General features: G+C 40.6%; 1 protein-coding gene across 2 annotated transcripts in view; it reads left to right on the top strand.

The window, feature by feature from the left end:
• Positions 1–15,908, top strand: part of LOC112160821 (voltage-dependent calcium channel gamma-4 subunit) — a 19,900-nt gene extending 3,992 nt beyond the window's left edge. Inside the window, exons 1-4 of one of the 2 annotated variants that reach the window (XM_036216625.1) lie at positions 5,819–5,917; positions 12,041–12,124; positions 14,056–14,196; positions 14,391–15,908. In XM_036216625.1, coding sequence (XP_036072518.1) covers positions 5,854–5,917; positions 12,041–12,124; positions 14,056–14,196; positions 14,391–14,935 — 834 coding nt within the window. In that variant the 5' untranslated portion in view covers positions 5,819–5,853 and the 3' untranslated portion in view covers positions 14,936–15,908. Of the gene's footprint in view, positions 1–5,818; positions 5,918–12,040; positions 12,125–14,055; positions 14,197–14,390 lie in introns of those variants that run through there. The other variant, XM_024295645.2, reaches the window with a different exon arrangement.
• Positions 15,909–16,451: the final 543 nt, after the last annotated feature.

The raw sequence follows: 16,451 nt of genomic DNA, 5'->3' as shown, positions 1-16,451 counted from the left end.
CGTCGGAGTATAGTAAAGTTAAAAGTTAGCATTCTGCTAGCTTTTTGGATTATTTTGGCGTTTATTAAAGTTTTTTAGGCTATTTTGGAGTTTAACTAATATTTAAGCTGCATGTTAGCTGTTTTAGCTAACGTACAGTGCGGCCGTGGTGCAGCGCTAGGTTGGCCGACTCCTGATCGAAAGATTGCGGGTTCGATTCCTGCTCTGCCCATGTGTCGATGTGTCCTTGGGCAAGACACTGAACCCCAAACTGCCTCTGCTGGAAGGCTGGTGGCAGTGTTCGGCAGCCGACCCACCACATGTGAATGGATCTGTGACTGTAAAGCGTTTTGGGCTTTCGAAGGAGGGTAGAAAGCGCTATACAAGTATACGCCACTTACATCGGCTTTTTTTTAGGTTAATTTGGCATTTAGCTAATGTTTTAGCTGGCTATCAGCTTCCGCGTTTTCAGCTATTAGCTGATTTCAGCTAACTACTTCAGCGTTTTTAGCTATCAATTTCAGCATCTTCAGCTCTCAGCACTAGCATCTTCAGCAGCCAAATTCAGCATTCACACTAGCATTATCACTGGTAATGCTATATATCTAGTTTAAGTTAGTTTAAAGCTAATGATGGTTAAGATGTATGCTGTAAATCCAGTTTGCCCATTACCCAATTAGTCGACAAATTGGAAAAATAATCAGTGATTAGTCTACTATTAAAAGAATCGTTTGTGGCAGCACCAATCCCTAAATATCTTATGACTTTTAAAAACCTTAAGTTTTTATATGGACTTCTTCTTTCATACTCCACCACTTGTCTTTGTGGTTAAACGGTTCGATTAGGAGATTTCACAGCCTGCAGGCGATTGTTAAAGTTAAATTAAGCAGCATAATATAACTGGGGAGCCGTCTGTCGTTGCTGACTAATCCCTCTGAGGAGAATTATCCAAACGCTGATCTTACCTGTTTCAACATTTGGTTCAACAAGTGAATGGTTTGCTGAAAATTTAGCAAACTTTTAACCCTTTAACACCAGAGCTCCAGTGTTTATGTTCTTTGATATACTGTAACTTTTCAACTGTTAACATGATAATTCTGGCAGATGTTGAAGGAGAAAAGTGTCTTTTCTCCTTCAACATCTGCCAGAATTATCATGTTAACGGTTGTAAAGTTACAGTATTTTAAAGATTTTGTGTTTTAGTGTCACTGGTGTTAAAGGGTTAAAGATACTAAAGAATAAGAAAGAAAAGCTATGTGTAAAAACATTAAAGATAACCCAACTGTAGTTGAGAGATTTTTCTAAGGAACAATTCTGACTTCAGAGAGTTCAAATTTTGCTGATTTGTTTTTCCTCTAAGCTTCTATGAATCATAAAAGCTTCATTCTGTTTTTTGCGGTGTGTGTAGAGTGGTGAATACATTAGTAAGATGTCAAAGGCGTCCTCTGAGAAGTGGAGCTGGAGATGGGATTCTGGGTTGCTAGAGGGAGGTTGCTATGGTGAAGCTTTGCTGAGTAATAAAAGATCGGCTTCGGTAACTCTGACAGATGGGCTCTGGGGAGATACCTCCTCTGGTGAGCTCACTCTCTTTCTGCCCTCTCATTATGCTGCAGCCCCCTCCTATTATTTGTGGACTAACCTTTTGTGCATATATTTATTTTTTCATGTTATCCTTAAACTCTTTGGCCTTTTTTTTCTTTTCTGGATTGTGAGCTGTTCACAGTGATTGCACTGATGGATGAGATTGGTACTTAAATATTTAAAACAGCGGTGCCAAATATTCGCGTTCATCATGATTGATTTATTACAGACAAATGAGCACGTAATTCAAAAAAATCTTGTTAATCTAAATTTAATCTATAACTATTGTTGTGTTTCCAAGGATCCAACTGTTTTACATTAACATTTAATTAAATTTAACTGAAAACGTGTCTTACACCTGTCTCGATATCCCTGTATGCAGCGGGCCTTTGGCAGCTGTGAGGTCATCAATGTGCGACTTTGTAGTTCCCAAACATAATTATTCCAAAACAATGCCAAATGCCATGACTGTTATGTAATAGTTAAAGTTCCCCTATGACAGTTTTTTTTACATTAAAAAACGTTCCCAGTACTGTTTTATTTATGATTATAAAGTTTTTAACCAAACTCCCTCAACCTAGATGTTTTAAAAAGTCATTTTTCATGTTGATCTGAAGCCTCCTCTGAGGGGGCGTGGCTTTTGAAGCTGAGATGAGGAGCCCCGCCCCCGGTCCCCCCTGTCTGATTTTGATAGCTCTGTGTCTCCCTAGCGTAAATCTTCACCGCTAAAAACATCCATCAATCTGGGTAATGTCCAGCCGTATGGTTCTGATCCGGATGTCAGCTGGACGAGGAAGTGAAGATCTTCATGGACAGAACTTCCTCCAAAATCCTGATTCTTTCTCCTTCCAGTTCACCAAAGACTCTTTTAGCTAATTCTCCAATGTTTATTGACTGTGATCAATACATTCAATCATTGGTTTCTCAGAGTTCTTGATAAAATAATCAAAGCTAACATCAAAATGCTCTTTCATTGATTTACAATCCTTTCCAACTGCGGTCAAATGAGCCGCCGTTCACATTTCCGTGGTCACATCAAGAAGCTCCGTGGAGTCTGGTGGAGATTTTCCAGCGTTCTCAGTCCTGCTACCGTAAGTATTGGATGAAACTCACACCAAAAATCCAGTGATGCTGATTTGACCACAGAAATGTGAACGGCGGCTCATTTGACTGCAGTCAATGTGAAGATACCATCTTCTCTTCTCCAGAACCTGAACTAGACGCTAGGAACAGATGAGGGTTTAGTGCATGTGCAGCAGAGCTGTTGATGGAAAGAAGATCATTCATTCAAACAGAGTCTGTCCAAGACAGTTTGACTGACAGACATTTAAAATGAGAAATACTCTGAAATGCAATAACAAAAAGATTTCTTATTACATTTGTTCTCTTTAATAGGAAAAATGCCACAAATACATGTTATAAACTCAAAATAGGATTTTCATTGGAGGGGGCATTAAGGGATAATGCTCGACAAGGTGTTTGTTGTCAGAAATGAATGGATGTGGAAGTCTAAACAGTCCAACGTCACGCTCAGACTGCCTTTTACTGTAGTCAGTCTATTGCACACCTGTGCAATACTCATGCTTTCCAATCGCCATCTTGATGTGGCACACCTGTGAGGTGGGACGGATTATCTCAGCAAAGGAGAAGTGCCCACTTTCACAGATTTAGGTAGATTTGTGAACATTTTAAAGAAATTGTGATTCTGTGTTTGGAGAAAATGTTTCAGATCTTTTAATTCATCTTTTGAAACAAAAGCGTTGCGTTTATATTTTTGTTCAGTGTACATACTTTACGTAATGATGTAAGTTCCAAAATTCCTCTTAGTTTACATCCAAATGCTGATGGTTGTATTTGCTGATGCAGAAACTAAAATGTCTGAGAAATACACAACACGTTGCTACTGTTGTCCATTTACAAGAAGGAAACTGAGGTTACATTGGATATGTAGCGGTACACTGAGTTCAACATCATAGACTGTGTCCTTTGGATTCATTTTACTCGTGCGACAATGCAAAAATCTCTAAAAATGATGATGGATGGTATTAAGTATCAACTTTTTGAGGAGAAAAAGAAAAAGGACTAATGTTATAATTGAATACTTTTGTGCATGTAAAATAACTAATTTAAAAGTTGGTTCTTCTCCTGACTAAAGCAAAAATACTAACTAGACCACATGTGTCGAAGCTAAGGCCCGGGGGGCCAGATTCGGCCCACTGGGTGATTACATCCATCTCGCCAGATCATTTTATATCTTTGTTATTAACAGCCAGATGTCATCTTGTGATGGTAACATATTGGAACACATTCTCATTCTGAAGTTATCTCATATTGACGTTTGGTTAAGGACCCCTCTGGATCAATAATTGACATTTGGGTGTCCCCTACTCATAATTTTTTGACGTCCAACTAAATCTCAAGGCTCCCAAACCTCCGGGCCGCAAACCAAAACCAGTCCGGGACTGGAACGTGGACCGCACCGGTATCCTAACCCCAATTGTAACCCCTTACCAGACAATCTGTACCAGACAGTTCAGTTCTGGTTCTGGACCCTAACCAGGCTAGGGATTAGGGTACCGCGTCCAGAACCAACACTTAACTGGGTCTGGTACAGATTGTCCGGTAAGAGGTTAAGATTAGGGTTAGGATACTGGTTTCGGCCGCATCCAGAGGTTTGATCCTCATTCAAAAGTTATGTTTTTAAAGTTTTAAAAATTTAGTTTTAGAGTGTTCAATAAATGTTTATCTTGTTCGACCCGTGAAATAAAGGGAGTTTTGGATTTTGACCCCTTGTGCGATTGAGATTGACACCCCTGAACTAGACGTTCTATAACTTTTGTTTTTGCTCATTTTTAGGATTTGTGTTGAGTAGATTTTATTTTTCTCAAACTGCATAGTGTTTGAGAAACCCTAAAAAAAAATCAAACTTTTTTGTGTTATTAACTGTACAGTCTGTTTACATTCACACTATTACTCAACTACACATCATTTACTTGGAAGAAAGCCATGACTCTTATGTCCAGACACATTAGAGTTCTGACCATCGTTCAGAGCTGCCAAGCATATCAGAATAACCCAGAAACAAATTCTGGTGCCTGCATAACAGGCTTGTGTAAAAGCTCCAACAGAGCTTCTTGTCCACTCTGACAAAACAGCACACAATTACTGCAGATCAGTCGGCTGCACATCCTTAAAAGAAGTTCACCTTTTCACTTACTAATTAAGATCTGGTTTTGGAACAATAACCAAATTCTCCTGTTCAAAACTGTCATTTAAGAGGATTCTAGGTTCTTTATATTCACTGCTGTCTGATTGTGATAAGCCTATCTGAACTGACGTCTGAGTCCCTGGAGTGGCAAAAGGCGTCATCACCTGAGGCTTTATCCGCTCTCAGTGTTCTGCTTTCATAATTACAAAAGGTACAGAAAAGGCTTGAAAATGTCTGGTTTTAAGGGCTGAAACTCATGTCATATTTCAATTTAAATCATCTTCAGAACACAATCAGAAGATCAAATAAAAATATTTTAAAACATACTTTCCAGTTTCTTTTTCTTATTAAAAAAACATAATTTCTTAATTGAAAAAAAACACCACAAGGGTGGATGCTAATGGAGAATGAATGACCTTATGCAACACAGTGCACCATGTTACTGTTTTTTGTGTATTAAAACTCTCCTTTTGAGGCAAAATTCCTGATGTGAATGAATGGTTGATTGCAAATAAGAATTCTTTAATAGGATCATTTCTTTGCTGTAAAAATGCTTTCTGTCAAGAGGTCAGTCTCATTGAAAAGCTCTTTTATTTTTTAAACACTTTACCCCCGGAGTTTTAGATCTAGTGTTGACATTCTTTTGACTCTGCAACCGTTTATGCAATTCCAGAGAATTCAGTAGCAAAGAAAAGCAGTCCTAAAAGCTGTTAAGCAACGCTATGCACGAATAATGTTCTGCATGTTGGGGACAGCTGATATGAAAAGCTGCTTTTCTCTGTGTCAGAATCAGCTGATTCACGATGACTGTATAAACAGTAGAAGAGTTACAGTGTGTTATTTACGGCCAACCGGGTTTTAGGGATGGTGGATGAAGGACCCTAACGCAGGAGATAAGACTTGTTTGCAGAAAAACTTCAACATTTACTAAATAAACTCAAACCTGACAAAATCATGGGAGAACAAACCAGTGATGTAGCAGAACAGAACAGATGACCCGACAATGCAGAACTGAAGACCAGTCACGTAGACAGGCGGAGGGCAATTAACTAAATGAAGACAGCTGTGGATGATTTAACCCGGACATGGTGAGACTGATAAAACAGAACAGGACAAAACTGAATCATGACAACATCTTCAGTGTTAAAGGTACGTAGATAATGTGGGATTACATTTTTTATTATATTTATTTGCTTTAAGCTTCTGGTTCCACAAGTGCTGACAGTATAGATAGATCTGTATTCTATGATCAAGCCTGTGAAATATGGAGCTCACAGAGCAGCAGAGAAAGTAATGCTGATTGCTTTCATGATTAACATATTTTGGTAGAGTCATTTTGATGATGTAGGGAGACCTCTCCCTTCATGACTTTGACATAAAATTTTGGGTCTGAGACTAAACTGTGTTGTTTAAGGCCCTTGGTATACACTCACCTGCCAATTTGTACACCTTGCTAGAACCGGGTTGGACCATCTTTTGCCCTCAGAACTGCCCTAATCCTTGGTGCCATATATTCAACAAGGTACTGGAAACATTCCTCAGACAGTTTGGTCCATATTTATATGACAACTTCCCACAGTTGTTGCAGATTTGTCGGCTCCACATAAAGGATGTCAATCTCCTGTTTCACCACATCCCAAAGGTGTTCTATTGGACTCAGAACTGGTGATGATTGAGACCATTAGAGTCCAGTGAACTCATTGTCATGTTCAAGAAAACAGTCTGAGATGATTCCTGCTTTGTGACATGGAGCATTATCCTGCTGGGAGTATCAGAAGATGGCACTCTGTGGTCATAAAAGGATGGACATGGTCAGTAACAATACTTAGGTAGGTCGTGGTGTCGTTACAATACTTAATTGGTACACCACCACCAGCTTGACCTGCTGATACAAAGTAGGCAGCAGAAATCGAGACTCATCAGACCAGGCAACATTCTTTTTACAATCTATCCATCCCTCTTGCTATAGCCCTCTCAGGGTCATGGAAATGCCGGAGCCTGTCAGGCTACTGTTGGGCTAAGGCGAGCAGGTCACTGGTCAGTTGCAGGGCCCACAATCACCCTCACACACCTAGGAACACCTTAAAACAAGAGTGTCCAAATCCATGCCTCAAGGACAGGTGTCCCTACAAGTTTTCCAAACAACCTGAATTTAATACTCCTCATTGAGCTAAACAAACCTGATGCAGGTAATCAACAGCAAATACGAGTCAGGGTTTCTGGAAAACCAGCTCTAACCACTGCGCCACCGTGCAGCTCCGTACTCATCAGACCAGGCAACATTTTTCCAATCTTCTTTTGTCCTATTTTGTGGGATTTGTAGCCTTGTTTACCTGTTCTTAGCTTACAGGAGTGGTACCTGGTGTGTTCTTCTGCTGCTGTAGTCCATCTCTCAAGGTTCGATAAGTTGTGTTCAGAGAAGTTCTCCTACAGACCTCGGTTGTAATCAGTAGTTATTTGAGTTAATGTTGTCTTTCTATCAGCTGGAACCAGTCTGGCCATTCTCCTCTGACCTCTGACATAACAGAACTGATACACACTGGATATTTTCTCTTTTTCTGACCATTCTCTGTAAACCCCAGGGATGGTTGTAGTTGAAAACCCCAGTAGATCAGCAGTTCCTGAAAACTCAGACCAGACTGTCTGACACCAACAACTAAACCACGTTGAAAGTCACTTCAATCACCGTTCTTTCCTGTTCTGATGCTCGATTTGAACTGCTTGACCATGTCCACATGACTAAATGCATTGAGTTGCTGCCTTGCGATTGGCTGATTAGACATTTGCATGAACGAGCAGATGGATAGGTGGGCCTAATAAAGTGGCCAATGAGTCTATGTGCTGTTGGACAAATGACTTCACCAACTTTTCATAAGCACTCCTATACTCTGCTCATTGTGCATTCTGTAGAAACATGCTATTTAGGAGGCAAAATAATATGAAAAATGTATTTCCAATAACCTTTGTGTTACATCAAATAAATATTCTGCAAAATGCAATTTAGGTTTGTGCTGAGTTAAGTGTCTTCCACTTGCCTCTATTTAGAAAAATATCTTATCTAGCACTAAGCCTTACCCTTTTTGTGGATTTGTAAATGGGGTGTTGGCATGAAGGGTTGCTATGGCAACACTAAAGACCATCATGTGGATTTCTGATTCTGGAAGCTGTTGGCATTAATAAAAGGACATCTACCGGTAATAAACACCGGTTTCACAGGAGCTGACACTTTCGTATAGATCAACAAAATATATTCTGAAAATTAATTTAAAATGTCACCCTTTTTAGTTGATATAGTGCCATTTTATTACTAAAATATAGATTATTTTTCTCACAGGAAATGTCATTAGCTGGCATCTAAGAAATGGATTAGAGGCAGCTTCAACCTGTTTTTTTAAATGTGTGAATAGAAAAAGAGGAGGATGGAGTTTGCTAAAACTGTTGTGGAAATAAAGGGAGTTTTAGAGTGTGAAGCTGGAAGTGGAAGTTATGATGTAGACAGTTGTCAGTGGTTATGTCCTTCAGTTAGGATGTGAAATAGAGGCGAATGAGACATTCTGGCAGGAGATATATGAGGTGATCCGGCGTATCCTTAGAGAGGGGACAGTGGTGATTAGAGAAGACTTCAACAGACATGTGAGTGACGAGGAAGTAATGAGTAGATTTGGTGTTTAGCACAGGGATGCAGAAGGACAGATGGTGGTGACATTTGCTAACAGAATGGAAATGGCAGTGGTGTATACATTTTTTTTTAAAGAGGAGCATATGGTGACATGTAGGAGAGGAGGAAGGAGCACACAAATTGATTACACTTTGTGCATTTATTGTAGTCTTGAAAAAGATCAGTGACTCAAAAGTTGTGGCTGGGGAAAGTGTAGCTAGAAAGCAAGGATAGTGTTTTTAGGATGACTCCGGTGGTGAGGAAGATGAAGCACAAAGCAAATCACACAAGTGATGGAAGTTGAAAAAGGAAAACTGCTGTGTGGCTTTTAGGAGAAAAATTAAACATACTTTGGGAGATCAGTACGGTCTCTCAGCAACACCTGGGAGGAAAGTACTTGATGTTTCATGTGGAATGAGGAAAACAGTTAAAGATACTTGGTGGTGAAATGAAGAGCTTGTGCAAAAAGGAATAAAGTAGCATAAGAAAAGTTGGACACTCAGAGGATAGAAGAAAGCTGACAGAAGTACAGTGAGATGCAGCATGAGGTGAAGTTGGAGGTGGCAAAGGCAAACAAACTCGACTTGGATATGAAGCAGTCATACAATTCTGTACATTTTATCTGTACAGTTTGGCAAAGCAGTGATAAAGGAATGGGGGGGATGTCTAACGGGTTAGGGTTATCAGAACTGGGCCAGAAATATGTCAATAGGTTCAACAAGGTTGCTAGAGAGAGGAGAATGATAGAGAGCACACAGGTGAAGAGCTGCAGTGGAGCAGGAAGTAGCAAAGATTGGGAAAGTTGAAATGAGAAAGACATGGAAAATGATGGAGTGGAAAGGCAGTTAGTCCTCATCCTCATTGGTTAAGGAACTGCTATACACTCCTGCCCTTGCTATACCCAAACCACCCTTTTTCTATCTTCTCTCATTGGTTGAGTGGTCGTTTTACGCCCCTCGCAGCCAGAATTCACTGTAGCTAAAAATGCTAATTAGACTATGCTAAAAATGTTAAGGATGCTAACATTGCTGAAAGTGCTAGCATGTCATTTAGCAACATCAACTATCTCAGAAAAAGCACATAGCTAATTATGGTAACTATGCTAATGTTACTAAAAGGGCAAGCATTGTGTTCATCATTATCTACCATGTTAGTAAAACCCATTGCTAAAGATATTAATTATGCTAATGTTAAATGGTAAATAGTGTATGCTTGTAATGCGTTTTTTTTTTTTACCTTCCTTGAAGGGCCAAGGCGCTTTACAGTCACAGACCCATTCACACATTCACACACTGGTGGTGGCTCCACTGCTTAACACTAGCACCAACCGTCCACCAGAGGCAATGTGGGGTTCAGTGTCTTACCCATAGACCGTTTAATAAGAACTGGACATATGAAGCGTTGAGGTCCCCCATTGGAAATGCATTACCTTCAGACCTTACAAAATCAGGCCAGAGCCTTCACTGTCACTTCCTGGTGTGTCTACCACGATTGCAACCCGTCAACAGCGGTTAGTCCGAGTCGGTCTGAGTCATGTTTTTAGAGGAAGTACTGTCAACCAATCAGGAGTGAGCTTGTTCCGGCTTGTTCGAAGCCCACACCCTTCCCACTGAAAGCGGCCTGGAGGAATCTGTCACTCAAACGTTCGAGGGTGGGCCAGCGGGAGCCACATGCTTTTACTGAGGCATCTGATTGGTCAATTAATAACTTGAATAAATGGCGATAAAGAAAAAATGTATTTAAAAAATAGGACTAGAAAGAACGTGTTAAGAAGGAACCATCAGAGGAAGAATGATTATTCTGACAATTAAAATGACAGAGAAATAACTGTCTGTTTCTCAATGGAAGTCTATGGGACTACTTGCAACCCGTGGGTGCTTCTGATTTTTTTTTTGGGGGATGGGGGGGACGAGCTGTCCATTGTTATTCACACCAATGGTCTTGCCCAAGGACACTTGTGTGGGCAAGGTGGGAATCAAACCCGCAATCTTCTGATCAGGCGTTGACCGCCCTACCACTGCACCAGGGCTGCCCTGCCTAATGTTGCTAAAAGTGCTAGCATTGCCTTCAGCATTATCAGTAATCTCTGTAAAACATAGCAAAAACAAAAACAACTGATCAGCTTTTTAAAGATGGATAACAGACCAAGACCCAGACCCACACCAAGACCTGGACCCAGATAAAAGACAAGGTTTCTGATGAGATCCAGACCCCAGCTATTGACCATGTTGCTTTATGGAATGGTCATGAGGGAAGCAGGTCAAAATGTCGACCCTCAACTCAGCAGGTTCAAGTTGTTACAGTAAAAGCAATTCGGACCCCATGCTCACTACTTTTTTCTTTTTTTGTAGACATCCCCGATTTCATGAAGTGAAAATCTTAACAATACGAGCATTTTATGGCGTCTATTTATAACTCCACTGTTCTGATAGTAAATAGATTAAAGGTTTATATAAAAATGACCTTTAAACACATTTTTTACCAAAATTGTTCCAATGTGGTCTATATTCACCAATGTAGTGAGCTTCGATGCACCCTTTTTTTAATAGAAACTTCTGGGAAATTTATAAAGGACTTTGATTTTGGCATTGTATATTTGGACAGCACTACAAAATGGCAAACACACTATATAGCGCACTATTATAGCGTGCAGTGAAGGAATTCAGACAAAGTCTATGTAAAAACACCCATTACTAATTATGTTAGCAGCAGTAACACTCATAGTTCTATTGTGGCGTTGATAACACATTTCCCCAAATCATTAACTGTCCAAACCCTGGGAAATGAGCCACTTAACAGTCTCACTGACTCCCATCCGGCTGCTTCTTCCCCATAGACTGTATAATAACTGATCAGCTTAACCCCTCCCCCCCATATGTTACATATGGAAAGCACCCAATGGGTCCAAGAAACCAAAATTCCCATAAACTTCTAATTCAAAATTCATTTTCACAAGGTATTTTGGTGAGCTTTGAGTTTTGCGGTGGGAGCAAAATTTTCGCCATTATGTGGCACCAGAGGTTCTCATTGAATATTTTGTAATCAAAGCCTCTATCTTGTTTTTTTTGTGCTGTTGACACAAAAATGTTACTGACTTTGAAAATGTTTCGTTGGTGTTGATATCTTTTTTAGAGGAACAAAGAAAGAGGTGGGAAGGGAGGAATTTATCAAGATCCAGACTTTTCATTCAAATTCTAATCTTTCAATATTCATATTTCTCCAATGTTTTATTCTTTTAAAAGTTGAGGGAAGATTTTCTGAGTGAAGAGATTTGGTCTTTGAACACAAAGTGCCTGAGGGCCTGAGAGCCTCAGAACTTTGGATCTACACCAGCCCATCCTGAAAAGGGTTTTTGACTCTGTCAAAGATATAAACCAAAAGAAGAGAACATTTCATGCGTGGTTTTGTATTTTTTCCTCTTAAAAACAACACATTTTTCTGAAATTTGCATGTCATTCAAGCTGCACACGAGGGACTCCGTTATTGGCTCCATCCTGGAACTTGTCAAGTCCAGCCTTGTTATGAAGACGGAGTGTTTTCATTTAACTGGCATGAACTGATTTCTACCAGCACAAGTCCTGATCACACTCACTGAGCTGTTCGCCTTTCCACAGGCATCAACAAAGGAAGCTGTTTCCGGATCAATCATTTTCCTGAAGATAACGACTACGATACAGACAGCTCGGAGTACATCTTACGTAAGTCAGTGCAACCTCAGTCTCTTCAAACACTTCCAGCCTTAAAACTCTCTTCCATTCCTCTGTGATGATGGAGTTATCACATCGGCTCTTAATGTATCCTGACATCTCCATCCACTCCAATAAAAGGATGATGTCATGACAGTCACTGCAGCTAAACTCTTATTGAAGTGATGTGTTTAATAATAGGACCTTTATTTGAGTATTGGAAACTAGTAAAGGTGCTCTATTAAAAATGTTCCTCAAAATATCATGAAGATGGTAGATTGTTTGCAGATTAGTGGAAGCGGCGTGGAACGGAGTCGGCTTCCATTCGGCGCCCTTGTTGACCTATGGTGTGGTTCACACCAGGCGAGGAGCGCGGCGGTCCTCCATCGTTTCGGCTTCTGGTCTATTTTGTACACGATCCACAAGTGATCCGCGTCAATTCTGACAGGAAGTCACATCATGATACATGAGAAAATCTGGTTTATTTTCAAAATACAACCAATTTTTCACAATAAAACACTGTGATTTACAAATCCGATCATGTTTGTGTTTCTAAATAGACTGTAGAGATGAAAATAAACATACAATCACAACACACACACAAAAAACAGAGACAAGCACAGATCAACATAGTGGGCCGACTCCAGAGCGCATAAATCCGTTTCACAACAAAAAAATATCTCTTGTTTATTCCTCACAAAACCAAATTAAGTTAAATAATTAGCGCTGTGGGGCTGCACGGTGGCGCAGTGGTTAGCGCTCTTGCCTCACAGCGAGAAGGTCCCGGTTCGAATCCCGGCTGAGGGATTTGGGACCTTTCTGTCTTTCTGTGTGGAGTTTGCATGTTCTCCCCGTGCATGCGTGGGTTTTCACCGGGGACTCCGGCTTCCTCCCACCGTCCAAAAACATGCTTCATAGGTTAATTGGTGACTCTAAATTGGCCCTAGGTGTGAATGTGAGAGTGAGTGTGTGTGATTCAGGCCCTGTGACAGACTGGCGACCTGTCCAAGGTGAACCCCCCCTTCGCCCATCAGCAGCCGGGTTAGGCTCCAGCACACCCGCAACCACGAAAGGAAAGAAGCGGACAGGAAAATGGATGGATGGAATTAGCGCTGTGAAAGTTGGCGGGTAAACGCACGCGATTAATAAATCATTATTAATGCGTTCATATTTATTAACACCCTCAGGCGTCCTGCCCTGCAGCGTGATAAAACTTTGTCTAAATAAACTTACTATTCTTACATTCTGTGATTGATATTGTATTAAACTAAATAGATAATATGGCATTTATTTGTAGTTTTTGGACACAAGTGATCTTTCATTTTTCTAAATAAGACACAGAACGCGATTAATCGCGATTATTTTTTTACCAGATTTGCGATTAATTAGTTCATTTTTTTTAATCTGTTCCCAGCCATAAAAATAATACTAAGAAGAACTTGTCCAACACAAAATGAGCTCAGCTTCTCAAACTGTTAGCGTAGCTGCTCCTGGATGGAACAAATATTTTGTGATGAAGAACAATCTGTTATAATTTGTAGTTATGTCAGGTTTTAGGGATCTTAACGAGTCACTTGTGTCAGTAAGTGCAATTTTTGTTTAAAAAAGGTTCTTATGTTGCATCACTTGATACTTTAAAACAGCCAGAGGGACACAATAATCTGCTTTTGTGTCCACACCAATGTGAACCAATTTGACAAAAAGACCTTGCTGAAGCAAAGTTCAAGTGGAAAGTCCATATGTGCAACTCAAGTTCACGTCTCAAGTGAGAATTCCCTCGAGTGCTTCCTCGCTCCTTCCTGGAACACGTTATTCACAGAGCTCCTGTGGGATTCCTTCAAACTAAAAGTCTAAACAAATCTAATTGCATTCTTTCTGTAGACTCAAGCAAAGATGATAACATCTGACATTTACATGTATTGCCTCTGCTTTTATCTGAACAGGTATAGTTCGTGCCTCTAGTCTATTCCCAATTCTCAGCAATGTTCTTCTAATGCTGGGCGGCCTGTGTGTCGGAGTCGGACGGATCTACAGCAGAAGGAACAACATCCTGCTCAGCGCAGGCATCTTGTTTGTGGCTGCAGGTACAGCAAGACATCCATTGTGTGACGAATAGAAGCATGAGCTGAGGTGACATCAATTATCTTCCACATGGATATTTTAAGTCCCCTCCTGCAGCAGAAGCCTCTTCTTCTTGACATTCTGCTGTAATATCCTGAAAGATGTTTTTGTTGTGACCCTCATCCCGCTCTCACTTCATCTTGTCTCATCTCCTCAGGCCTAAGCAACATCATCGGTATCATTGTTTACATCTCCAGTAATGCTGGAGATCCCAGTGACAAGAAAGACGAGGACAAGAAGAACCAATATAACTACGGCTGGTCCTTCTACTTCGGGGCTCTCTCTTTCATTGTGGCTGAATCCGTGGGCGTTCTGGCGGTCAACATTTACATCGAGAAGAACAAAGAGGTGCACTTTCGAGCCAACCATGACTTCATCAAAGGTACCTCCTCGTCCTCCCCATACTCTCGCATGCCGAGCTTCCGCTACCGACGGAGGCGCTCCCGCTCCAGCTCCAGATCCACCAACCCGTCCCGCGAGCCCTCCCCTCTGGGAATGAAGATCAGTGGAGGATCTGGTGGGGGGGGCTTGGGGATGGGTCTGCCAATGGGAGACATATCCCTGTACACCCTAAACAGGGACCCTTTGAAGGGTGGAAGTGGGCCTTACAGCCCCGAGAGAGACTCCGGTTTTTTACAAGTCCACAACTGTTTCCAGAAGGACATGAAAGACGGAGCGAATCGGAGGACCACGCCGGTTTGAGGTTGGTGCAGTACGCCACAGCTCCATGGAGGAGCGCATACAGGTTTCATTTTTACAGTGGCTATGAAGGGAGTTTCATTGCTTTTGAGATTTCAGAGCTTTGCCTTTCCCGCCTCTTTTCCTGACAGAATCCTGCTTGTTTTAAGTCGAGATAAAAGCAGATATTAAATGAACATTTTCTGTCGTGACTTATTATCTGCAGGTACTGTACATGTAGCAATATTTGAAGCTGGAGTTTAAAGTAGAGAACAGAGTATTTGAAAAGCGTGCATAGAGCCACATGAAGTCTGCGCTCGTGCGTGTTGCACTCGCGCGTGTTGCTTTGCAGCACTTCTTCTTTGATGTTGCTGCTTCCAGCAGAAACTTCACAGAGCCAACAGAAATCTTTGGATATTGTGTTATTGGTTGTGACGTAGTGTTTCAGAAATGAATTCTGTTTGTTTCCAGGTATACTAAAACAAAGTGTTGTGTGACGGTTTGTCTTAAATCCCTTGTTGTGCTGTACTTGTTTGTAACCTTAACATAAATGGTGCTTCCTTTGACGGTCCTGTTCATTCCAATGGAGAGATTTCCATTAAACCATAAAAGCTTATTTGAATTGTGCTCGACTGATGTGATAAATGTTGCCATACCCAGAGTCGGCCACACTCTGGAAGTTTGTAGATTTGCCATCTCAGTGTTTCGTGTCCATGTGAGACAGAGAGTCTTTGTAGTTTGCTCTCCATTCATGATGAATGGAATAGTTCTGGATTGACGAGTGTAAAATCAGGTCGGGCTCACAGTGTTTGTGATCACTGGAGCTCAATCCCTGAATTTGTGTTCACATCGTTTGCTCTGATGAAAAAACAGGAAACCCTGATGGATTTACATGATTTCTGTCTTATCGCTTTCTAGCAACAAGAATTGTAAGAAGCTTTAAGTAATTTTTAAGCAATTAACAAATTCTCAATAAACAATTTTGTGTGCGGATGGACTTGTGGAATTTTTTATTGCAACAACTGACTCTTTAGTGAATGCATGACCATAGATGGGCATCACATTCTGGCTTTTTCTCACTTTTTAGTTTGTTTTTTATTTTTTTATAAAATTATGCTTTTTTTTATCAACAGAAGAAGTGTTTTACAAAATTCATTGTAGTTTATGTTAATAATAAAACCACAGTTGTCACAAATTGCTTTTCAAAGAGCAAAAAAGTCATGTAAAATGAATTCCTAACATTTCAGATCATTCTATAAAGGCCAAATGATCTCAAGTGTATTTTAACAATAATGTATATAAGTGGCCAACAGGTAAAGGTTTATGCAGCAGTTCTCTTACTGGGCAAGCAGTGGCTGACAACAGGGAAAAAAACTTTCTCTAAAACAGGGCAAGAAAAAATTTGGCGCTCAAAAGTTAATAGCCGGAGGTCCCTACCCCGAAATTTCCCTTAACACAACTGGCTAAAGATGAGAAATTTCTGTTAACGCAACCGGCTAAAGTTACGAAATTACTGCTAACGCAACTGTAGTTGCATGAT

The sequence above is a fragment of the Oryzias melastigma genome, linkage group LG3, assembly GCF_002922805.2.
Source record: "Oryzias melastigma strain HK-1 linkage group LG3, ASM292280v2, whole genome shotgun sequence".
Classification (NCBI taxonomy): domain Eukaryota; kingdom Metazoa; phylum Chordata; class Actinopteri; order Beloniformes; family Adrianichthyidae; genus Oryzias; species Oryzias melastigma.
Note: the sequence above shows the minus strand (reverse complement) of the source record. Positions and strands in the feature narration are given on the sequence as shown.